This window comes from Thamnophis elegans, chromosome 13 (assembly GCF_009769535.1).
Source record: "Thamnophis elegans isolate rThaEle1 chromosome 13, rThaEle1.pri, whole genome shotgun sequence".
In the NCBI taxonomy this organism is placed as follows: domain Eukaryota; kingdom Metazoa; phylum Chordata; class Lepidosauria; order Squamata; family Colubridae; genus Thamnophis; species Thamnophis elegans.
Window position 1 is genome coordinate 25,993,156 of NC_045553.1, and position 26,090 is coordinate 26,019,245.

At 43.8% G+C, this 26,090-nt stretch overlaps 1 protein-coding gene across 2 annotated transcripts in view; it reads right to left on the reverse strand.

Moving 5' to 3' along the window:
* The window catches only part of PPP3CC (protein phosphatase 3 catalytic subunit gamma), a 90,445-nt gene that overhangs the window by 43,035 nt on the left and 21,320 nt on the right, over positions 1 to 26,090 (reverse strand). For both annotated transcript variants that reach the window (XM_032228928.1, XM_032228927.1), the window contains exons 2-3: positions 4,951 to 5,148; positions 3,993 to 4,117 (exon numbers count right to left, since the gene is read on the reverse strand). In XM_032228928.1, the coding sequence (XP_032084819.1) occupies positions 3,993 to 4,117; positions 4,951 to 5,148 (323 nt within the window). The remainder of the gene's footprint in view (positions 1 to 3,992; positions 4,118 to 4,950; positions 5,149 to 26,090) is intronic.

Genomic DNA, 26,090 nt, shown 5'->3' on the forward strand with positions numbered 1-26,090 from the left:
ACATAGAGGGCTTGAATAAGCCTGAAAAGGCGGGAACGTCGGGAGCTGGGTTCTCGTCCTCCGACAAGTCTGGGGCATCCTGACTGCGCTCCTCAGCGTCAGATGCTTCACTGACAGCCGAGGAGGCAGGAGGGAAGACCCTGCCCAATTGCTGTAGGGGGTCAGCAACCCTCGGTTTGGCTTTGGCTCAGCCTGGGAGAGCTAAGGTGAGGCCCAATTGTTGGATGCCATCTGCAATCCCCTGAGATATGGCCCTTGCAACTACCTCCTTCATAATTGGGGACAGCTCAGAAGTGGGATCTTGATTCTGGGGCAATGCTCTAGCTGCAGGTCCAGAAGGGGGAAGTACTTCCTCCAACAGGGAACCAGCCTCCTCCATGTATTTCTCCTCCAGAGAGGAGACTAAAGACCTTGGAGATGCCCTAGAAGGATTAGGTGAGAAACCAAAATCACCCTCCTCTACTACAGATGGAAATTCTTCTGGTGGAAGATCTAAAATGGAAGGGTTTGCAGGAACCTCAGCAGGTGGAGGAAGATCCTTTTCAAGCCCTTGGTTGCCCTGAGCCTTCTGAAATTGCTTCTCTAGGGCTCTCTGGCACCTCTCAGCCAGCCTCTCCTCTACCTTCGACACCCTTTTAATCTTGGGCTGTTTGTCCTTAGTGTGGGCATGCTGCCCTGACACCTTTGGCAGCAGGATTAGGCCTGCTGCGCTTGCTGATGGTAGGCCCTGCCTGATCTGTAACTTTCTCCACACTTTTGCTGGCCATGGTGGAACTTCCAGCCCCCAAACCTCGTTATGCAGGAAAAGTTGCTTGCAGTAGGTGGGATCTCCAGCTGAGTTGAAATTCTGAGGCAACTGCTCAGGCAGGGGAGGCAGCAAAAAAATGGTGCCAATAGGCAGTTCCAGGGCACCCACAGATCCGCACTAGTGATAGAATACAGGGAATGGCCTGAGAAAGCAAAATTCCCTGTGGCAGCCAATCAAGATCTTCTGGGGAGGGGGAGGCCTGCCCGGAGACCCTGGAGACCCAGAGCAAGGCCACTTGACCAACACCCCTCCCAGCGGTGATCTGCTGCAGCACTTAAGAAGAGAGAAAAACGGCTTGGATTTAAAGCACGCACTTTTTTTCTTTTTCAAAATGGCCGCCACAAACGTGGAGCGGCACCGGGGCTGCTGTCGGAACTCCGGAGTGCTCAGTAGAGCCTCCGGGCTCAAACTGACTCCCAAGGGAGCAGGAGGCGTGGCTACACTAAAGATTTAAACTCAGTCCTTGGGCAGCAAGCTGAAGTTAACCCATGCTCGGACACTCCAAGCAGCGCCTAGGAGAACACGAGAATCAACAGCTCTCTTCCTTATACTGCAGAAAAAGGAAAAAGGTCAACATGTAGAATCTTACTTGGCATTTATCAGGCACCCTAAAACACAGGGTTAGAAAAGTGATGACTAAGAAACTTTGGTAATAAAAGGGATTGGCTCTAAAGAGATCCTTAAGATCTCACCTCTAGATGAGATGTGGGAACACAATCAAATGAAATGAAATCATCAATAAATGAATGAATGAATAAATAAATATTTGTTGAATGAAATATCACAACTATCCTGCTTTGTTATTTCAGATGCAAGTCAGAGGCAATGTTATCTAACCTATCTTTCCTTCCTGTAGGAGCAATTCCTGACAGTAGCAGAAGCTGGAACTTTCTCCATCCAAACAACTAACAGAGTAACCCAAGTTGATCAATGAAGCTTTCTTCCTCCCCTGCTCCTGCTCAACTTCTCCTTCTATGAGAACTACATTAGGCAATTTGAGCTTGATTCCTGGACCAAAAAGGACAGAGAAAATATTTATACAATTTCTAAATTCAAGGATAATTTACTCAGAAGCCAAATAATTGGTTTGCCCGCTTTTTTTGTGAAGGAGCAGCATGCTAGAACATCTCAGCTCATTTGTTTCTCCTTTCATAGGACACGGTAAAATAATCCAGAAATGGAAAGCTTTTGTGTTGATGAGACTGGGAGAATGAATTGTTTGCAAGCGTGACCCGTCAAAACCGCGGTCCACTAAAGCGCGCCCGATTAAAGCGCGTACCTGACGTCATCAGCAGCGCGACAAATACGACCGCGGAGAAAAAAGGGCGCTTTAAAAAGCACTTTTAAAGCAAGTCGATTCTCATAAAGGTAAGGGTTAGGTTTAGGGTTAGTGTTAGTGTTAGGTTAAGGGTTAGGGTTAGGTTTAGGGTTACGTTAAGCATTAGGGTTAGGTTTAGGGTTAGGTTAAGGGTTAGCGTTAGGTTTAGTGTTAGGTTTAGGGTTAGGTTAAGGGTTAGGCTTAGGGTTAGGTTTAGGGTTAGGTTTGGGGGGGTTAGGTTTAGATTTACCGCTCACAGCGTGCTGTTTTCGTCGCGCTGTGATGACGTCACGTACGCGCTTTCGTCGAGCGCGCTTTAGTCTACCGCGGTTTTGTGGTGGAACCGTTTGCAAGCATCAAGAAGAATGACACAAATGAGTTTTCCATTTTTGGTTTGTTATTTGGGGAAAATAAACCATTTGCAATAAACCAGTTCCTCCATATCGTATGCACACAAGTTATATTAGATTTGAATGTATACGTAATTGAACATTAGAAATGTTTTCAAATATTTACAGTTCAACTTTTTTCTCACTAGATTCTGTGCTAGGGTCCCCCCCCCCCAACCTTTAGATCAAAATGTGACCTATGCACAGGGATGAAACCCACTTACCTTTGCTACCGGTTCGGTAGCAGTGTGATCGCACATGTACATTCGCCACCTCCGTGCATGCGCAGGACCTTCTGCACATGCACAGAGAGTCAAAAACGGACATGATGATGTCCGGGCAAGTGGGTGGGGCAGGCTACAGAGCGCGCCTGCAAAGGTAAGCAAACAGCGAGGGGGGGGGGATCTGCTGTGCCACGCAATTTAGATTATCTAGAAAGCAGGAAATCCTGTTTTCTAGCTAATCTAAATTGCACGGCACAGCTGATCGTCAGAAAAATAGGTTCGCCTGTATCAGTAGCATTTTTTTACTACCGGTTCGGGCAAACGGGTAGCATTTTTACTACCGGTTCAGGTGTACGGTTCCGAACCTGTGGCATTTCACCCCTGCTTATGCATATTACCGCATTTTTCAGAGTATAAGACGCACTAAGATTTTGAAGAGGTAAAGTTTTAAAAAAGTTTTTGCACTCCGCAGATCTCCCAAACCCTCTGCACGCCTCATTTTTTGTGAAAGACGGGGCATGCAGAGAGTTTGAGAGGTCTGCGAAGTGCTCCTGAGGGCTGGGGGGGGGGGGGGAATGATAAAAAAACAGCCCGTTTTTCATAAAAACGAGCCTGTTTTTTTGCCAAAAAAAGGGCATGCGTAACCTTTAGGAGGCTTGTAGAGTGCTACTGGGAGCTGGGGGGGGGGGAAACGAGCAATAAACAGCCTGTTTTTCGCTCGTTTTTGTCCTCCCCGGCCCTCCCAGGAGCAGTTTACAGGCCTCCCAAACCCTCTGCACGTCCATTTTTGTGAAGGGGGCGGGATTTCCGGAAGCCAAAAATGCTGTATTCGGTGTATAAGATGCAACTAGATTTTCACCCTCTTTTTTTGGGAAAAAGGTGAGTCTTATACTCCGAAAAATACAATGATCTTTGTAAAACAAATACAACAAAGCTGTTGGGGTCAATTTATCTATCCCTGTTATTTGAAAAACCAATTGCCTAGCTGTAGCTGCAAAAGGAGAGAATGAAAAAATGCTTTCATTTGGAATGAGACTGTTTTGCTGAGCCCCTGATGTCTTGCACTGCAATCAAAGGACTTCGTCACTATTTTTCTTACTGGCTTACATTTGAGAGGATTAATTAGAAGGTAAGTCTTGAAGTATGTCAAGACTGAGCAGTCCCAGAAGCAGAGTACAAGAAGAAAAAGAAAAACCAGTGCTTAATTCAGACTTTAAAGTGTGAACCCCCAAAGGCTCAGTTGAATTGTTCACCTCTATACTGAAGTAGCCTCTGTCCACGTAGTCTCCCAGGAAGAGGTAGCGTGTGTTATTGGGTGATCCACCGACTTCAAACAATTTCATCAGGTCAAAGTACTGCCCATGAATGTCACCACACACTAAGGGAGGAATAATAGCAAAAACAAATTTACACACTGAGTAGGGGGGAAAAATCACAAAACCAGCTGGGAACATAGCTTTGCTCTAAATTCTTGAATTCCACCCGTCCTACATTTTTGTTTTCATGGTATGGAAACACTTCCTCTCCAGAGGTGGGCTGCACTTACGTTCACAAGTGGTTCAATGGTTGTGAGCATGCGCGCTAGCTTCACTTGCACGCACCCCTTTGGGAGTGAAACAGAGCTTCAAAGAAGCAGGTAATCAACTCAGGCAGATCCGATGAGTAAGGCAGGGGTGGCGCAAAACTCAGCTGGGCAGCGAGGGTGGAGGGAATGAGCCAGAAAGTTAGTTATAAATGGATAGCTTAGCACAAGGGTGTGTGGGCGGGCCCAGACAGCAATCAAAGCTAAGGGTTCATCCGAATCCACACAACCACGCAGCAGCCCATAACTGTTCCTCTCTTCCAAAAGTTGCCAAGTTTTCCAATATCAAACACACTTCATCATAACAAGGCACATCAGAAAACATTTCAATTTTAGGAGTCAGCTAGATCAGAGTTCCCCAACCTTCCCAGATTGGCAGCCCAGAGCTGGGGGGGGGGGGGGGGGAAGAGAAAGAGGGGATGATTTTGTGGGAGGGGGAAGTGGATATGTGCGTGTGTATGTGTGCACAAATGCCTGTGACGTTTGTGGTGAAATGAGCGTGAATGGAGCCGCGAGCACCTGTGATGAAGCTTGCACGAGTGGGGCCATGAGTGCGCGCATACTGGCCGGTCCCTCACGCAGCCCAGTGGGGACCCCTGAGCTACATGACTCAGGAACTGCCTTCTAACCTGTGATTGGAGCTTCCACTTCAATCATTGTCTTCTCGTGTTTCAAGATGGCAGCTCCATCATTGATTATCTTCAGTGCTGCGTCCTCTTCCAGGCGCCCTTCTTTCACCAAATGGTTTTTTAAGATCTCTAACCGGGGCTTCCCATCGTCAAAAACTTCTTTCAGGGTTAGCCGCTGAGTTGGGGGGAAAGGAACAGCTGGAAAGAGAAACAAATAAAGAACATTAACAGAGTTTACTAGAACAAGAGTAATACTTTTAAAATAATAATTTCTCCACTAAATTGGGACAAGTGGAAATTAAGATAAATTTAGAAACTAATGCCCCCACCCCCCAAGCACATACTAGTTTTTAGTGAATTTATGGTTTTTTAGTAGGGAACCGGTCACTATTTTCTCAAGTGTAAACAATACAAGGATTAGCAGAGGTCTTGAAAGGAGAACTGTGAAAATCAACAGAGCTCTTTGCCCTTCCATATTGAAATGGTTCCCATTAGAACACCCATAATTCAGGTCTCAGAAAAAATATGGACTGATATACAAAAATTGGGTAACACAATCATTTGGCAATGATGTTATCGAGAGATAGAAGTGAAGATTCCAGAGATATTCCTTTTTAACACAAAAGTTGTTCTAACTTTAACAAGTGTCTTTTAAATTCTGTAATTAAAAAGAAATGCCTACATTAAAAAAAATTAAATGTGCTTAGAGAAAAGTTGAGTATTTGATTGGAGAAATCCAATTAAAAACAACAACAATTGTATTTGTATATTGTTTTAATTTTTGGTTTTTTAATACGGATCAAAAAAATTTATTTTGCAGTTTACATTTCTCTTTGCTCAATGATCAAACATTTTATGACTCTTCCAGAATGTCTACAATATCTTTAACATTGCATTTTAGGATGCAGTATTGTAGGCAAACTCTGCCCACAACTAGGAGTTCGATCCTAACCAGCTCAAGGTTGACTCAGCCTTCATATATTTATTTTACTTTGATTATTTCAAGGGGTCTGAATAATTTTTGTGACTCTGCCCCCCCACCCCCAGAGGTGGTATTCTGGAGAAGCAGTAGCGGAAATTTTGAGTAGTTCAGAGAACTGGTAAATACCATTTCTGACTGGCCCCGCCCTCATCTATTCTCTGCCTCCAGAGTCCCAGCTGATCGGGAGGAAATGGGGATTTTGCAGTAACCTTCCCCTGGAGTGGGGAGGGAATGGGGATTTTGCAGTATCCTTTCCCTGCCACGCCCACCAAGCCACGCCACGCCCACCAAGCCATGCCTTGCCAACAGAACCGGTAGTAAAAAAAAAAATGAATCCCACCACTGCTCCCCCCTTTATAAAATACTCAACCTTTCATTTTTTCTCAATAAGTATAGTAATCAAGAATCATTCCTTTTTCTTGCATGTTATAATTTGAAGACATGAAACCCTTATAGCAAGATTGAGCAAAATGTTTATATATTCCTTATTTCCTTGGAAATTTATTAATAAAACAAAATAAAATATCTCACTCTGAAAATGCACACTTTTTTGCAATGAATAAAACTCTAACTCATGTTCCTTCTCTATATAATCTTCAAATAACTGATTGAGGTTTAGTTTAAATAATTTGTTTGCTATTATAACACTATTTTGGCTATCCTTTCCCTAAAAATAGATGACATTTGGATTAGACTGTACTTTAAAAATACAGATAGATTTGGTGATCCCTGATTTAGGCTAACAAATATATTCTTTTATTGTGGAATTTAAATGTTATGCGAAGGACTGCCACTGTTTTTCTTGCTAAGGTATTTTGATGACCATGGAAATTTATGGCAGGTAGCAGCTAATAATAATTAAAAAAAGACAGTGCTGTGGGACTGTCTTATGCCCAAGGATATTTACCCATGTAGTAGGGCTGTGTTACTTATCCTTCTCATCTTTCCTATTACCTTATCCTATTGCTATCTTATGATTATATCACTTGGTTGTTTGTACATACACTGAGAGCTTCTGCACCAGAGACAATTTTTGTGTGTGTCCAATAAAGAATATTCTATTCTGTTCTGTTCAAAAAACATTTAAACTGTTATATTACATTTAGTTCGGGTTTTTCTTATCTACAAGAAAACTATCTGGAAAAAATACAAAAAGGAACAGCTTGGGAGGAACTAAATGAACTGAAAAAAAGTTCAGAGGAAAAAGTGTTATCAGTTGTATTGTGTATGCTGTATTACATTTCTGTATGTACGTAACCAAACTAGTACAAAGTGTAAAAAGGAAAAAAAGTGGAATTTTTTTAAAAAAACAACTGTGTATAACATAAAGTTATCATAGAAGCACTAAATCCCAAAAGATTTATTTCAATAAAAAGAAATAGAAAAAGAATCAAGACAAACCAAAAGAAATATATTTTTACACAATACAGTATATAGCTAAATCAGGAATCTGTTTCCTTGTGATGTCACATTATCCAAATAGGAAGGCTTTAAACAGGATAAGAAGAATGAACGAAGAATAATCAATAGCTATCAATGACTGCATAATATTAGACTAGCCCAAACAACAATGGCTAGAGCAGTGATGGCGAACTTTTTCAGGATCAAGTGCCCAAACCGGAACGTGTGTGCATGTGTGTATGTATGTGCGCCGGAACACCAGAAGACCAGCTGGCTGGTACGTGTATGCATGCTTTTTTCCCGGTCTCCGGATCGTTTTCTGGGCCATTTTCAAACCGTTTTCTGGGCTGTTTCAGGCTGATTTGGGGGCATTTTCAACCTGAAATCAACACAAAATAGGCCCAGAACCCCCCCTCCCCAAAACCAGACCGTTTTCAAGCTGTTTTCTGGTGCTCTGATGCCCATGAAGACCAGCTGGTTGGAAACCAGAAGAGCAGCTGGCAATGACATGCGTGCCATAGGTTCGCCATTATGGAGCTAGGGAATTTGCTCTTCTATCCTATTTATGTACTTCTCAAAAGATCTGGCTGGCCAATACAGGCAGTCCTCAAATTACAACCGCTCATTTAGTGACCAAAGTTACAAAAGCCCTGAAAAATGGACTTCTCAGAATTTTTCACTTATGACCACTGCAGCATCTCCCTGGCCACGTGATCAAAATTCAGATGCTTGGCAACTGACTCCTATTTATGATGTCTGCAGTGCCCTGGGGCCACAACTTTCTGACAAGCAAAGTCAATGGGGAAGCCAGATTCACTTAACACCTGTGCTTTTAACAAAAACTGCAGTGATTCACTTAACAGCAGTGGCAAAAAGGTCGTAAACTGGGGCAAACTTCACTGAGCAAAGGTCTTGCTTAGCAACAGAAATTTTGGGCTCAATTGTGGTTGTTAAGTCGAGGATTACCCGCAATGACAAACTTTGACAGGTTTTGCTCTGAGCAGCAGACTTTGCCTACGTCATATTCTTAGGATGAATTTTTGTAATGTAGGCTGCAATTATATCGAAACTTGTGTAGATCTCAAACTCCTGTCAAGTTTCCCTCGTGGCTCACTGGTGACTAAATCTGCAAAGGTACTTTTTCACATAAAACATATGAATTTGTCAAATATTTTTGTTTGCACAATGTGCAACAATAACCTCTCTTTTTTTGAAAACCATTCTTAAATATTCAAGAGAAGCAACTACAGTTGGCTGATATTAGAAAAAAGTTTTTTTTAAAAAAAATGTGCAAATCATTACATAGAACCATGATGGCGAACCTATGGCATGCGTGCCCGAAGTGGTACACGGAGCCATGTTGCCTGGCACGCATGGTGTCACCCGTTTCTCTTCCAGGTTTCTGGCGTGCATGCATGTGCGCTGATCAACTGACCTTCGTGCGTGCACTGCCGGAAACTGGAAGAGCTGGTCTTCCGTTTTCCAATGTGAGCATGCACGCTGGACAGCTGATCATCGTGCGTGCATGCATGCCAGTAACTAGAAATCTAGCTGGCCGCTGTGCATACGCCCACCAGAAATGCATTTTCTGGAGCGCACATGCCCCCTGGGCAGCTCTTCTTCCGGGTTGCGTCCCAGATGAGCATGCATATGCTCCCTTTTTGTCATACAACCCAATAAGAACTGTATTCTGAGCCCGATTCCTCTGATTGACATTCCAGCTTACATTTTGCCATTTGCCAGAACTTTAGAAAGCCTAAAGCTCCAACAATTGAAAGATGGAAGACCTAAAATAACAGGATAACAAAGTTGGAAGGGACCTTGGAGGTCTTCTAGTCCAACTGCCTGGCTCAGACTTCTGCCTTGCTTTATAATGCTTTATAATCCTCTACCTTGCTTTACAATGATTAGTCTGTAAAACAGAGAGGAACCATTATTAACAGGCCAGATTTATGTTCTGAAACAGCACTTTACACATTGATCAACGGTTTGGCTTCTTGAAAGTACTTGATTAGCTACCATAGGTAAGCAAAACAATTTTTGCTGATTCAGATTATTCCTCTTTCCCTGAGGCAATTTCCCTCCCATTTCAATAATTTAAGAGGAAATGCTCTAGGGGAGATTTGGAACAGCAATGAAAGTTAAACAGGGACTTGGCTATTTGGTGAAAGAATGCTGCAGAAGCCTTGCTTCCTTTAGTGGCCTTTAGTGGCCGAGGTGGCGCAGTGGTTAGGGTGCAGTACTGCAGGCCACTTCAGCTGACTGTTATCTGCAGTTCAGCGGTTCTAATCTCACCGGCTCAAGGTTGACTCAGCCTTCCATCCTTCCGAGGTGGGTGAAATGAGGACCCAGACTCTGGGGGCGATATGCTGACTCTGTAAACCGCTTAGAGAGGGCTGAAAGCCCTATGAAGCGGTATATAAGTCTAACTGCTATTGCTATCAGAGGAATACCAGCAAGTCAGTAGTCACGATGTTGATGATACAAGACTAGAACTGATAGGAAAAAATATATTGTTGTTGTTAGTTGCGAAGTCATGTCCAACCCATCACTCCTCCAGGCCTTCCTGTCGTCTACCATCCTCTGGAATCCATTTTTGGCTTGTTTGTTCTTCAAACATTTCAAAGTTAGGTCTCTGGGTGAACAAGAAAGTGTTTTTGTGCCATTGTTCTCTTTCTGCAACTAACAAAATCCTTGCATTTTAGTTAAAATTTACACCTCAATTTACTTATTTTGTCACTACATAAATTGGATCTATCTTCATTTGTTTATATATTAAACACTGTGTATAAAAAGGGTGGCTCAGTGGCTAAGACACTGAGCTTGTCGATCAGAAAGGTCGGCGGTTCGAATCTTTAGTGCCTTGTAATGGAGTGAGCTCCCGTTACTTGTCCCAGCTTCTGCCAATCTAGCAGTTCGAAAGCAATTAAAAATTCAAGTAGAAAAATAGGGACCACCTTTTCTGGGAAGGTAACAGTGCTCCATGCACCTTCACCATTTTGTCATGCCAGCCGCATCACCACGGAGATGTCTTTGGACAGTGCTGGCTCTTGAGTTTTGAAACGGAGATGAGCACTGCCCCCTAGAGTTAGGAACAACTAGCACATATGTACGAGGGGAACCTTTACCTTTATAAAAGAGGTCATATGTATAAAGGAGAAACAAAGGAATGTGCAGACTCAAAAATAAAACTCCACTGAATTTGATAGAAATGATTCCCAGTAAATTAGGATTATAGCCTAATTGTTCAGATTTGCAGATATAGAAAAAGAACCTGCAATAATATGCTTTGTGAACAGCAGGTGCATCAAATAATAATTGTCATAATATTAAGAGTGAGAGAGAGGGGGGAGGAAGAGAGAGAGAGAGGGAGGGAGGGAGGGAGGGAGGGAGGGAGAGAAGCTAATGCAGAACTTGAAACCATGCTAAGTTCTTTACTAGTGCCAGACTGAACAAAAGAATAAGTTGAACCCAGTCTGACCCTTCACATTTAAGCAGATCAGATTCAAACTTGTATTTAATTTGCTGCTGTATTTATAGCCAGACCCCCCCTATCCTAAGCATAATCTTTACCTTATGAAGCAACTGCTAATGCCTGAGATACATATACTTAAATTGCATGTACTTTAAAAAATGATTTGGAAGAAACACTTCAGGCCTAATTCAAAAGGTGCAGCTTCTCTTTAAGGAGACAGTTCAAACTAGCCAAGGGTTTTGTTTTACACATAGGAAAAAAAGTTGCTTTAATAAATTGCAGATGGGTGCTGTGCATGAAATCCAAAGCAGTTCTTCCAAATCTTTTTTTGAAGCCCGCAACAGCCCTGGCGCCTAATAAGGAGCTCTACTATCTTTTGGGGAAAGTGAAAAATGAATTAAGGTTTTGCCTAATTTATGCACTGTGCTAAATTCTTACCTGAAAATCTACGTTCTTATTTTCCCGAGAACAGTGTTTTATTTTGCAGTCATTCCCAAATTAAAAATAAAACTAAAAACACACAAAAAAACAGGAAAATTGTCCACTAACCATGTTAGTGTGCTTAAAAATATGCACCTATGGTGAATATATTATCCTTCAATTAATATTATACAGCTTCAGGCAAGCACAGGATGTACATTTCCAAAAAAGTTAGATCTGAATCCAATATTAGTAGATCCAATATATCCTAGCCTCATGATGGTGAACCTATGGCACGCCTGCCACAGGTGACATGTGGAGCCATTTCTTAGAGCACATGAGGTGTTGCCCTGTCAGCTCCAATGCGCATGTGTGCGCTGCCCAGATGATTTTGGCCTTCATTTTTGGCCATTTTTTGCCCTCTGGAGGCTTTCCTGAAGCCTCCGGAGGGCGGGAAAAAAACCCAACACGCAAACCGGAAGTTCAGGAACAGACTTCCGGTTTGCACATTGGGACCTTTTTCTCTGGAGGCTTCGGGACGGGGTCTAGGACCACAAAGGACAATTAATTAGGCAAGAAAAACAAAATGCACAGGTCCAGTATAGGTGGTACCTTGCTCAATAGTAGTAACTGTGAGAGGGATCTTGGAGTCCTAGTGGACAACCATTTAAATAGGAGCCAGTTGTGTGCAGCAGCTGCCAAAAAAGCCAACACAGTTCTAGGCTGCATCAACAGAGGAATAGAATCCAGATCACAGAGAGTGTTAATTCCACTTTATAAGGCCTTGGTAAGGCCACACTTGGAATCCTGCATTCAGTTTTGGTCACTACGATGTAAAAAGATGTGGAGACTCTAGAAAGAGTGCAGAGAAGAGCAACAAAGATGATTAGGGGACTGGAGACTAAAACATATGAAGAACGGTTGCAGGAACTTGGTATGTCTAGTTTAATGAAAAGAAGAACTAGGGGAAACATGATAGCAGTGTTCCAATATCTCAGGGGCTGCCACAAAGAAGAGGGAATCAAACTATTCCCCAAGGCACCTGAGGGCAGGACAAGAAGCAATGGGTGGAAACTAATGAAGGAGAAAAGCAGAACTAAGGAGAAATTTCCTGACAGATAGAACAATTAACCAGTGGAACAACTTGCCTCCAGAAGTTGTGAATGCCCCAACACTGGAAGTCTTTAAGAAGATGTTGGATAGCCATTTGTCTGAAATGGTATAGGGTTTCCTGCCTAGGCAGGGGCTTGGACTAGAAGACCTCCAAGGTCCCTTCCAACTCTGCTATTGCATTGTATTGTATTAATATAAATCCAATGAAAGGAGAGAGGCATAAAAGATTTTGCCAAAATGCCTTCCTCCTTCTTTCTCTCTCTCCCCCTTCCCCATCAATACAGGACTCAGGGCTCCTTCTTCACAGCCTGCAGCTGTGGGTGCCTGCAAAGTCAGGCAGGAAAGGAGGAGAAAAGAGGGGGGGAACTTTCCAAGGGTGAGCAAATAAAAAGACACGCCAAAACATCGGCAGCTGCTGTGGCTGCGAAACAGGACGTCCCGTCTCTTTGCTCCCTGGCATGCTTGGCCGAGGTTCCCCAATCCGTCTCTCTCTCTCTCTGTGCCCCAATGGCTCAGCATGAACTGGGAGGAACCTCGCAGTTCAAAAGGAGGAGAAAAGAAAGTGGGGGGAGAAACTGGGGAGAAATAGAGGGAGAAAGAGAAACAGAGAAATGCAACAGAGAAGATACTGAGCCTGAAGGGCTTGCTTTTAAGAAAAAGGCTTGGGGGCTTGGACTTGGTGATTCAATAGATCCAAGGGTTAAATAAAATGGCAGAGAGAGTTGGGGACGGGGAGGTAGAGAATGTCAATTCCCGTGGAAAATGAGAAGCAGATTTCAAGAAAATGTTTCATCCCACTGCAGGGCTGTGGGTCGCAGTGTTTGCGTGTGGGAGGCAGGAAAATGTCTAGCTCTCTGCTGGGTGATCTGCTACTTTTCTTCCTCTATGTTTTTCTTGGCTTTGGGGAGGGGGTCTTTAGGTTGTCGTATGTCCCCCACCCCCAATCGCCCCCCAACAAGGAGAAGTTCCAAAAGTGCCAGCAAAGGCACAGCAAAGGGGCGAGGAGAGTAAAGGAAGATCCTAAGTTAGAAGATCCCAAATGAAGTTAGAAAGGCTGGGTCCCAAATCGAGCTGGCTTAACTGAGATGGGGGGAATAGGGGGTAGAGCTTCACCAAGGACCCTCCTCTCCTTTCCCCTCCTGGATCATCCACTTTCCCCCCAAAAGCAGAGAGAGTCAGTATTTAGAGGGAGCGTCTCCCAACTCCCCCCCCCCTTTGTGTGTCACTCTTTCTCTTTCTTTCCCTCTCTCTCTTTCTCCCTCATTTCTCTCCCCGCTTTCCTTCCTCCTCCTTTACCTCTGCACGGTTCCCCCCAGTTCTTCACGCTGAGCCATTGGCGGAGGGCAGAGGGGGAGAGAGACGGACTGAGGGGAGCAAAGAGATGGGGACATCCCATTTTTAGAAGCCTCCCTTCGCAAAAGATCACTGAGAGGAAAAGGGAGGATTCCCCACCCCACTTGGCATTGTTTTCGATGGGAGGCTTTCCCCCCCTCTGTGTGGTTTTGGGATAGGAGGTAAAAAGGGGGGGATGCGTGCATCCAAAGGGTGAGCGCGTGAGGGGGATTGCGTGCACGTGCAGGGGGGGGCATATAGGAGCATTGCATTATGGGTGTGGGCACGCAAGTGCATGTGATAGCCTGGGAGTACACGATTTCGGCACCCAAGGAAAAAATGTTTAGCCATCACTGTCCTAGCCTGTGATACATATCTTGATATATGGAGAAAAGTCCATGTGTGCTTTCCTAGAAAGAAAATAAATTTTAAAAGATCTTCAAAAGGAAAATAAATTTAAAAGGCAATCAGAAAAACAAAAATTAGAATCATAATCTAAGGAGCAAAAAGCAGGCTTCTCATATAAGGATAAAAGTCTAAATAACATAAAAAGAACCTCTAATACAGACCATTTCCCCCTTATCTAGGACATAGGAAAACAGGGTTGGAAAGGACCTTGGAGCAGAGGTGGTATTCAGCAGGTTCTGACCAGTTCTACGGAACTGGTAGCAGAAATTTTGAGTAGTTCAGAGAACTGGCAAATACCACCTCTGACTGGCCGGCGGTGCCTCTGCCAGTGAAAACAGGGCTCAGGAGGGCTGGTTGCAGGAGGCCGACGCAGCTGAAAATGGAGCTCATGAGGGCCACGGGCAGCTGTCCCAACTCCATTTTCACTGGGAGAGGGTTGCAGGGGGTCGTTGGAGCTCGGGAGCCCATTTTCGCTGGCAGAGCACTCAGGCCACCACAGGCGTTATGTCAAGCTGGCCACGCCCACCCCCAGGTCAACACACAACCCTGATGCGGCCCTCAATGAAATAGAGTTTGACACTCCTGCTCTATTCCAGACAAACAGCTCTCCAATCTCATCTTGGAAACCTGCAGTGATGGAGCACCCACAATTTCCAGAGGCAAGTTGTTCCATTCATTAACGGCCTTAATGTCAGGAATTTTTTTGCCATATGCCATAATATTTATACTGTTCCTTACTCTTCATCAGTGCGGAGGATCTGTCTTTTACTATCGGCTGTTGCTCTTCTGTTATAATCTGCTTGGTTTGCTCTGAGCTCACAATACTGTATTGTGATCATTCTTAAAGGTGTGCAACTATCTAGTAGAGCAGTTTATGAGGGAAGAATAAGAAAATAAGGAAAATAGGCTTGCATTCAGTGTCCAGAAATTCTACAGATTAAACATGATATAGAGGTCAAATTACAGCAACTGTTTATCCACGTATGGTCTTTCAGCAAGCACATGCCTCCTATTTTCCATCATTTGGATTCAAATTATTTCCCACTATGTTCTACAACAAAACTGAACAAGTATAATCAAACAGCTGTCTTTTAAAACTCTTTAAAACCAAAGTTATTCTTTTTAAAATCTAGAAAAGTGATGTCTTAATCCATAATAAAAATGTGTGCTTCCCTATTTTCCATTAAAAAATCACTGGATGACATAATTAACCGGAAGATCCCATCCAGCACTTATAAAATTGTGCTGGTCGGTCTGAGTAACATGTTACTTGGAACAGAGATGCTTTATCATCTGCCAGGCTAATGAGCTAGCCTGCCCTGCTGGTACAGCAGCCTATGAAACTATCCACAGCATTTTCTCTCAGGTTTTTTCTCTCAGGTACAGCCTGAGAGAAACAAACGGGCTTTTCTCTCAGGTACAGCCTCTCTTCAGTCTACTAAAGTGCACCTTCCTTTTCCACTAATTACAACATATTTCCCTCTTTGCCTTATTTCCTATATTTTTCCAGCTTCTATTTTGAACTTTGGGACAAAGCCTTCTTTAAAAGGCCAGAAAAACAAAATGCACAGGTACAGTATAGGTGGTACCTGGCTCAATAACAGTAACTGTGAGAGGGATCTTGGAGTCCTAGTGGACAACCATTTAAAATAGGAATCAGCCATGTGCAGCAGCTGCCAAAAAAGCCAACACAGTTCTAGGCTGCATTAACAGAGGGATAGAATCAAGATCACGTGAAGTGTTAATACCATTTTATAAGGCCTTGGTAAGGCCACACTTGGAATACTGCATTCAGTTTTGGTCACCACAACATGTTGAGACTCTAGAAAGAGTGCAGAGAAGAGCAACAAAGATGATTAGGGGACTGGAGCCTAAAACATATGAAGAACGGTTGCAGGAACTGGGTATATCTAGTTCAATGAAAAGAAGGATCCGGGATGACATGATAGTAGTGTTCCAATATCTCAGGGACTGCCCCAAAGAAGAGGCAGTCAAGCTATTCTCCAAAGCACCTGAGGGCAGGACAAGAAGCAATGGGTTGAAACTAATCAAGGAGAGAAGCAACTTAGAACTAAGGAGAAATTTCCTGACAGTTAGAAGAATTAATCAGTGGAACAACTTGCTTCCAGAAGTTGTGAATGCTCCAACACTGCAAGTTTTTAAGAAGAGAATGGACAACCATTTGTCTGAAATAGTGTAGGGTTTCCTGCCTAAGCAGGGGGTTGGACTAGAAGACCTCCAGGGTCCCTTCCAACTCTTATTATTCTGTATTTTGTAAAAAAAAAAAGTGTGGGTCTCTGCCTGTGATGATATGTATTGCCACAAAAGCCTTGGCAGGGATCTTCAAATGCCACCTGCCCCAAATGAACAGCCAAAAGAAACCTGAAACACAGCTTAAAAACAATTCTTGAGACGGCACAAGTCCCCATACCTTTTCGCAGTTAAAAATACACGGGTTACTCTAAAACAAAAGGACTTCGTGCCAACAAGGTTCAGATCAGCTATTTTCCTTTCATCGGGTTGATCAGACTGGATGTTTGCCCTGGCTAACTTTTCTAACTATGGCGAAGAGGCAGGGCTAGAGACACAATCTCCAATGTCTACAGTGAACAGCTGCCACTGCATTATAAATGGGGACTAACTAAAGCAGGCAAGAAGGGATTCCTAGATGTCAGCAGGCAGGGAAACTTACCACCTGCTTCCCTAAGGTTAGCAAGCTGACAGCTACCCAATAATAGAATGTGTGCAGACAAAAACAGGCAAGAGTCTTTTGTTTGCCATACGTGAGTTTTCCCACCTGCTAGCAAATGTTAAGTCTGGTCCTTAGAGCAGCTGGGTTGTGGAGTGGGAAGGAGAGAGCTTATATATATATATGCTCTCTATATTTATATATAAACTTTGAGTGAAGTTAATTTTGCACATAGTGTACTTGTCATAAAACCCAAGGTAGTTCAGAAGCTTAAGCCGACCTGTTCAGTACAAAGCACCTAAACAAAGTAATGATCGCTGGTGCGCACACACTTCAGAGAATGTGCCAATTGTTAAGACAACCGACCAGCAAATTTTAAGCCAGCGTTATGTAGAGCAACCAACAAACTTGGTTTCCAAGGGGGTGGGGAGGGGAAGAGAGGACATATATATTGCATAACACCAATAACTCCATTTTTCTTTTTAATGTTGATTGGGTGTGAATGAGATAGCCAGGAGTCCTTGAAAGACTTGCTATATTAAAAAAGATGACATCAAGCTGCGCATCCCTTGAACATCTTAGGCATGAGTGATAATCTAGGTTGGCTGTTTAAAAATCATTTTGCAGGTACAGTATTGCCTAATTCCTTTAAAATGTGCCCTGAGATTATCCAGCCACATCCCTTTCACAAACTAAACGGATTCCTTTCCTTGCCATAATGCAGGGGTCCTCAAACTACAGTCTGGGGGGCCGAATACAGCCCGTCAAAGCTATTAATCCAGCCCGCGAGGCTGCCCCACTCACCCACTGGTCCCCAACCTCCTCTAGAAGCCAGGGAGGCCACAAATGGGCCTTTTTTGGGGTGGCAGAGTGGTTGTGGAGGCCAAGGAGGTCAAAATGGGCCCGTTTTGGCCTCCAGAGAGAGGGTGGGAGGGAAAAAGAGACGCACACCCCCAAGGCAGTCACATCGCTTCACTAACCTGCTTTCCACCCCCAGGAGCATAACAAATTAAAGTTTGTGTGTACTGTTTAATGCCATAATGCATACTAGCACAAGGAAGAGAGGGAGAGAGAAAATTCTGCTTGGAACTCCAAGTAAATCACCTGTCTTATACAGTTCCTTCTCTATGTCAAAAGGACTTGAAGCTGTTAGAGACTGGATGGGGGTTAACAAGCTTGTACTCAATCCAGATAAGACCGAGTGGCTGTTGTGCTTCCCTCCCACTAATTGGCCAAATGTTCCATCTCTCAGGCTGGGGGGTCAAATTGTACGCCCCTCAGACAGGGTTCACAATTTGGGAGTCCTCCTGGACCCACAGCTGACTTTTGAACACCATTTGTCAGCTGTGACCAGGGGGGCATTTGCCCAGGTTCGCCTGGTACACCAGTTGCGCCCCTACCTGAACCGGGAGGCTCTCACAACAGTCACTCGTGCCCTTGTGACCTCTAGGCTGGAGTACTGCAATGTGCTCTACATGGGGCTGCCCTTGAAGAGCATTCGGCGACTTCAGCTGTTCCAGAATGCGGCCGCGCGAGCGACCGTGGGTGCACCTCATTTCACCCACGTAACACCTATCCTCCGCGAGCTGCACTGGCTGCCTGTTGATCTCCGGGTGCACTTCAAGGTGCTGGTTGTCACCTACAAAGCCCTTCATGGTATTGGACCTGGGTACTTGAGAGACCGCCTACTGCCAATTACCTCCACTAGACCAATAAGATCGCATAGATTAGGCCTCCTCCGAATTCCATCAGCCAGCCAATGTCGACTGGCAACTACCCGGAGCAACTACCCGGAGGAGAGCCTTCTCGGTGGCTGCTCCAACCCTCTGGAATGAACTCCCCGTGGAGATCCGGACCCTCACCACCCTCCAGACCTTCCACGCTGCCCTTAAAATCTGGCTGTCCCAGCAGGCCTGGGGCTAATAGCAATAGCAATAGCAGTTAGACTTATATACCGCTTCATAGGGCTTTCAGCCCTCTCTAAGCGGTTTACAGAGTCAGCATATCGCCCCCACAGTCTGGGTCCTCATTTCACCCACCTCGGAAGGATGGAAGGCTGAGTCAACCTTGAGCCGGTGAGATTTGAACCGCTGAGCTGCAGATAACAGTCAGCTGAAGTGGCCTGCAGTGCTGCACTCTAACCACTGCGCCACCTCGGCTAATGACTTTAACCCCACCCGAATGGTATGACTGTTGTGCTCTTTTTTAACAATGTACTGTCTTCTTGTTGTAACTCGTTTGTCTTCCCCTCCCCCTGAAATGTGAGCCGCCCTGAGTCCCCTCAGGGAAAAGGGCGGCATACAAATAAAGTATAAATGGGGAAAAAAAATGACCTCCAGCGTAGAAAGTCAGTGGGCATGCTTCAAACATACACTAATATTATAACTACCGTGTTTCCCAGAAAATAAGTCAGGATCTTATTTTGTTTTGACCCTCAAAATAAGCGCTTGCCCTTATTTTTGGGGAGGTCCTATTATTTTTGGGAGGCAGGAGGCGGAGACCGTGGTCACCTCATGGCTGCTGCTATATTGTGCTGTTGCACCAATGAGCTGCGTTGCTGGGCCTGCGGCGGCCATTAATGTGACAAAAGGGACACGGTGACTAGGGATGTGGGAGCGGCTGTTAGGTAAAGGCATGTGGGGCATGTTTCCCCCTCCCTTCCCCCCCACTTCGGCCTCGCCTCCTCACCTCGTGTTGTTTGTGCGGCAAGCAACCAGAGGAAATGGCGGGGACTGGCTCCGCATGTAGTTAAATATTTTCGGGGTAGGGCTTATTTTAGTGCATGCACTCAAAAGCCCGACTGGGCTTATTATCCGAGGAGGGTACAGGGTACATGCTAAACTAAGAGTACCATTAGTACTGTATACTATCTAGCATAGCAGATGATCAACTTTACGCGGACGATACAAAATTGTATCTGTCCACCCCGTGCCAACTCAGTGAAGCAGTAGAAGTGATGGGCCAGTGCCTGGAGGCTGTCAGGGTCTGGATGGGAACGAACAAGCTTGCACTCAATCCCAACAAGACCGAATGGCTATTGATGTTCCCTCCCAAAGATTGGCTAGTTATTCCATCTCTCAGTCTGGGGGGTGAAATTATACGCCCCTCAGAGAGGGTTCACAATTTGGGAGTCCTCCTGGATCCACAGCTGATTTTAGATCACCAGTTATCAGCTGTGACCAGGGGGGTCTTTGCCCAGGTTCGCCTGGTGCACCAATTGCGACCCTATCTGGACCGGGAGGCACTTCAGATAGTCACTCACGCCCTCATGACCTCAAGACTGGACTACTGTAATGCGCTTTACATGGGGCTACCCTTGAAAAGTGTTCGAAGACTTCAGCTAGTCCAGAATGCAGCCGCGCGAGCGATTGTGGGTGCACGTAGGTATACCCATGTTACACCTATCCTCCAAGAGCTGCACTGGCTGCCCATTGGTCTCCGGACTCGCTTCAAGGTGCTAGTTGTTACTTATAAAGCCCTACATGGCATTGGACCTGGGTACCTGAGAGACCGCCTCCTGCCAATTACCTCCCAAAGACCAATTCGATCGCACAGGCTTGGCCTTCTCTGGGTTCCATCTGCCAGCCAATACCGGCTGGCGACCCCCCAGGGGAGACCCTTCTCTGTTGCTGCTCCAGCCCTCTGGAACGAGCTCCCCGTGGAGATCCGGACCCTTACTACCCTCCCGGCCTTCCGTAAAACTACTAAGTCCTGGCTGTTCCGGCAGGCTGGAGGCTGTTAAAGCACCCAGCCCCGTTTTAATTGTCTGTTGTGGATTTTAAAATTGTTTGTATTGTCTTATTTATTCCCTCCCCTGTTTATTGTGAGCCGCCCGGAGTCCTTCGGGAGTGGGCGGCATACAAAACCAATAAACCTAACCTAAACCTAACCTAATGAGAACATTTAAGCAACTTTCCAGAGTACTGTAGTAATTAACAAACATATAAATAAATCTATTCAGGTCTAAACAGTGGCTAAATCTGCAAAAAAATGTTCTCATTTGAGCAATGCCATTTTCATTCAGTTGGCTTTGTGCCTAAATCGGGACTAGATCTACAGTACTTACTGATCCCACAATTTGTAGCCCCGATGCCTTAGCCACTACACCAAGCTGGCTCTCTTTTCCCAATTTAGAACCAGCTAATTGTGCCTTAGGGACATGGTGGCTCAGTGGCTAAGATGCTGAGCTTGTTGATCAGAAAGGTCGGCGGTTCGAATCCCTAGCACCGCGTAATGGAATGAGTTCCCGTTACTTGTCCCAGCTTCTGCCAACCTAGCAATTTGAAAGCCTGTAAAAATGCAAGTAGAAAAAATAGGGACCACCTTTGGTGGGAAGGTAACAGTCAGCCTCTGCTTTGCTGCTTGCTTTCGGCTGCCATTAAAACGGGGAGGGGGGGCATGGTATTTGGGTGGGGAAGTATTCAGTACAGGAGTGATTGTAAAAAGGAAGTTGTTCTCACCATCTACTGCGCATGTTGCAGATAGAGGATTTGCCACCAAGGCCAACTGTCTGGCATACCAACCTGATGATACTTTTTGAAGATGTCTCCCACATGACACCTGTGGGATGTGCGGATTGGACCATGGGATGGGGTTACCAGGGGGAGGGGTTGGGTCAAATATTGATATCTATGATTACGCGCGGTTTTGCCTTAGATCTTGCTTTGCTTAGCTGCTATCTACTCATGACCAGTAAAAGTATTCTTAATTCTGCAAAAAGGAGTTGAATGGTTTCTTTCTTGGTTACTGAGGGAGGTTGCCATGACAGTAACAGCGTTCCGGGCATCTTCGGCGTTTAGTCATGCTGGCCACATGACCACAGAGACTTCTTCGGACAGTGCTCGCTCTTTGGCTTAGAAACGGAGATGAGCACTGCCCCCTAGAGTCAGGAACGACTAGCACATATGTGCAAGGGGAACCTTTACCTTAACTGTGCTTTGTCTAATTTCCACACATCAAATTTGGTGAAAGCTTGAAATTCTTGGAGAAGAATTTAGTACTGTATTAACAAGTGACAGGTTGGATGCTTGTTTCAATTCTGCTTCAGCGGCTGCACTTTCAGCCCTATTTTAACTGACCAGAACTTAATAGCTCCTGTTGTTGGTTGGTTGACAAATTTTTAAAGCCACCCAATTCCATGAATGATGGGAGGCATATAATATTAAAAACAAAAACATCACAACCAACCCCCTCCTCCCAAAAAAAGATGTCCAAGGAAAGAGAGCAGTGAAAGAGACAAATCTTTAATATGTTGATCAGATTAGAATTGGAACCATTTGAATCACATTTGGGATGTTGTTCTAGAGAAGAGGTGGCAAACTCAATTTCATTGAGGGCTGCGGTAGAACTCGGGGGGCTGGGTCTGCATGGCCGACTGGATGGGTGTGGCAAACTGGGTGGGCATGGCCAGCTTGACGCTGTTCCCCAAACATCTGGCATGTTTCCTCTTCGCATTGAGTAGACCGGACCAAAGCTACATTGGCCTGATCTTTCCTCTTCGCATTGGGTAGACTGTGCCGAAGCGACCGACCCCTTACATTTTTCAGGATGGCCCTTCCAGCCAAATCCGATTATCACGTGGGCCGCATCCAGCCTACAAGTCTTGTGTTTGACACCCCTGTTCTAGAGTGACAGAGAAGGCCTGCTTCTTAGGACTCATTCCACAAAATTGACAAATTACAGATGATGTGTAAACATTAAGCAGAGCAAATCGATCTAAGGTATTCAGGAGAGGGCCTGAAACCAACAGGCGATCCTGCAAGTGCCAGACGGGAAGAAGAAAATTGCCTTCATATCTATTAGCTTAATTATATATTTTTTAAAAGACGGCTGCAGTATCTGCCCAAATCTGGTTTGTTCTCTTATTTAGAACATAGTACATAGAACTAATAAGGTTGGAAGGGTCCTTGGAGGTCTTCTAGTCCAACCCCCTGCTCAAACAGACACCCGATATTTTAGCAGAATAATATTTTGGAACATCTTTTAGCAAAAGAAGAAAACAATTACATTACACAAAAACCATCTTCAGTTCAAGGGTTATATTATTCATGCCACTGACTTGTCTTGTACAAATCAGTACAAAAAGCAGTGAACAATCAGGACAGCTTGTTGTTAAATTAATGTTTAATGACAAGCAGTTTTATAAATTAACCACTGTAAGAGGAGAGCCATTTTCCTTGGGGGAAAAAAAGCAGGAGCCTGGCAGCTTTATAGAGTTTTTCTGATTAACAATTTTTTATTCAGAAGCAGAAATTTTGTGAGTTACAGCTCATTTCATTAAATGTAGGTAGCTAGACTGTCATAGGATTTAAATTGAGAGGGATGGAGAGAAAAAGGAAGGGCAGAAAGATGCAGCCTTTAAAAGCTTATGCCTTTTAATTAGGAAAGCTACTACCAGATTCCTGATAAATAAATCAGTATTTCTACGGTGTAGTCATAGTTTATGATGGAATATTTCTCATTAATCTTATTTTTAGATCATTTCAAACCAAACAGAAAATTCTGTCACTGTTGTATGACATCACGTTTTGGTTTCTGCTAGTGGCCATTTCCTATTTACGTTCATCAAATCATTTTTCCCAAATCATCACACTGAGCTAGAGAAATACTTTATATTTGTATTTTCATAATATTTACCTTTTTCTTTAACTGCTGTTTCTCAAAAGAACTCACATCAGATTAAATAAGATATGTCCCGTCTTAGATTTTTCAAACAGTGAAAACCAAGGTACATAAAAGTTGTTCAAGGCCAGAACAAAGTGGTAAACTAAAAACGAACACTTTTTAATCTAATGACGGATAGGGTGATTTTTCCCTTGATGAAGTTCTTATACAAACAGTAAACGGCTGTCCTTTTGCCCACTGGCTTGATGGATAAGGCTGGAAAAATATTAATCTTTAGCTTTCTGGTCCCAGGGCAATTGTTCACCAGAGGCAAATATGAAAGAAACCATGTTCCTTCTTGCAGCTGCTTCTTGTTTGGCCGATAAGTAGGGCCAGATTGTCCTGATTTTATTCTGGGAAGAAAGACAAAATTTCCAGTGGACCTTCATCCACTGATGGATGAAAAGTGTGTTATCCTTAAGCAATCCAGCACCAAGTCAGCTCCAAAATTTCCACTGTTCTGCATACAGGGTGGATTTGATTTAAATCAAGTCTATTTAAACCTTGATTTAAACCATGATTTAAACCATGAGTAAAAAGGCTTGATTTAAATCAACTCGATTTAAATCATAATTTTTAAAGAGCAATTGTCATCTCTGTCCTGCAGTGGCTCCTCCTCTGACTTGCTGTTGACTCAGCAACAGTCCTAATCACTTTAATGGGACGGCTGGTGATGCAACAATAATATAACAAGATGAGGGATGTGGCAAGCATCAGGTGAGTGGATGCCCGCTGCCATGATGCATCTGAAATGACAGGTGCTCTTTAAATGTAAAGACTCATTCTTGCTGTTAGTTAGACTCTTTAATATTATAATTTGAAAAAAAATGAAGGTTTCCTTCCGTCCTCACTGAGGGACTGAGTTGAAAGCTGGGTTTGCCTAGTGACAAGGGCACGGCTTAACAGCTTCATCACACTCAGTCCTATCAGTGAGCGGATGAGGTCAACCCAGTCTGGATGCTATCTCCCCCGCTATGGAGAAGCTTGGATTCACTGAATGTGTTTACCAAAAATGTAAATATTGCAAAATACACAGCCTCATGGTACATAACTAAGCTCAATTTTCATGCTGAATAAACTAAATTAATGTAACTTAAATAGAAAACTATCTTTAGATAGATTTTTACTTCAAAATCATCTTATTAAAATAAATTGGATAAAAGTAAAAAAAAATCCAATTTAAAAATTTAAAAATCCAATTTAAATTTTAAAATTCTGATTTTTTTTAAATTTTAAATCATCTATTTTTATCCACCCTGTCTGCATAACTAGAGGGTGAAGTATCTACCTTACTCATGCCATGGTTATCAGATCAAAATACAGTATATGTTCCTACCTGACAATCCTGTATCTATGGTATTACTTAGTGGTGGGATTCCAAATCTTTTCCTCCTGTTTCTATGAGACCATGCTTTGAGCGTGCGTGCAACACTCAAAGATTGCCCTTGGTGTTAGCGCTGGTGAGCTGAGCTGTGTTTTAGCTCAGTTGAGACGTGGCAATCCGCTCTGCTGCACGAATCAGCTGAGCTAAAAAACAAGGGAATATAGGACAGGGAACGATGGGGGCAGGAGGGCGGGGCCAATCACAGGTGGTAATTGCTGGTTCTCCTAACTACTCAAAATTTCCGCTACCGGTTCATCCGAACCGGTCCAAACCAGCTAAATACCACCTCTGGTAATTACTACAACAAACATATGGAATCCAAATAGACAAGATATTGCTAGCACAAACCTCCGTTGATATTAAAGGCATCTCTATGACAGAGAGAGATATTATTTCATCAATAACAGTGCGTTAATATAATGCTCCCTATATATTTTCTTGTCACAGTCCTTAAGGCAAATCAGATAAGGAGCTGACGTTGAGAGGCTGTGACTTGCCTGTGGCAAACTAATCACATCACAGCAGAGCAAGATCAGGATTAGTGGCTTCCAAATTCACCCCTTCAGATTTAAGCACTATAACCTTTCTTTTTCACACAGGATTATTTAAAAAAACAACCCACACATCTCCTCAAGGAGAAACATAGTCACAACAAAATAATATGACGTAGCAATTATAATTAAAGTTTGCAACTGTACAGAAAATGAGATTCGCCATTGAACTGCAGAGATAAGGGACTTTGCAGGTCTATTTTAGTTCAATGGCTGCTAAATGCTGGACCTCCACTGCAGAAGGAATACTACGGCATACTGTGCAGACTATGAAACAGTACTTGGCTATGGTGAAAGAAATAAAATCAGATTGATCTGATAATAATATTTTGAGATAAAACAAATCAGAACGACTGGGATATTTAGTAGACAATGGAAACTGTTGGCAAACACTTGCACAGACAGGGTAATAGAGAACAACATGTCCCATAAATTCCATTATTCCACCACTGCATGGACACGGTCTTTGTTGAAGGGGATTTTTTGGTATCTTCCTTTGGTAACAGAGGTGGGTGCTGAATCTGAATAGAATAGAATAGAATAATTGGAAGGGACCTTGAAGATCTTCTGTGTTCACATGTCCAATCCCCTGCTTAGGCAGGAAATGCTACACCACTTCAGACAAATGGAAATCCAACATCTTTTTAAAAACGTCCAGTGTTGGAGCATTTAAATTTAGTTTACTTTATTATCACTGCACCTCATACAACAAAATTAAATGC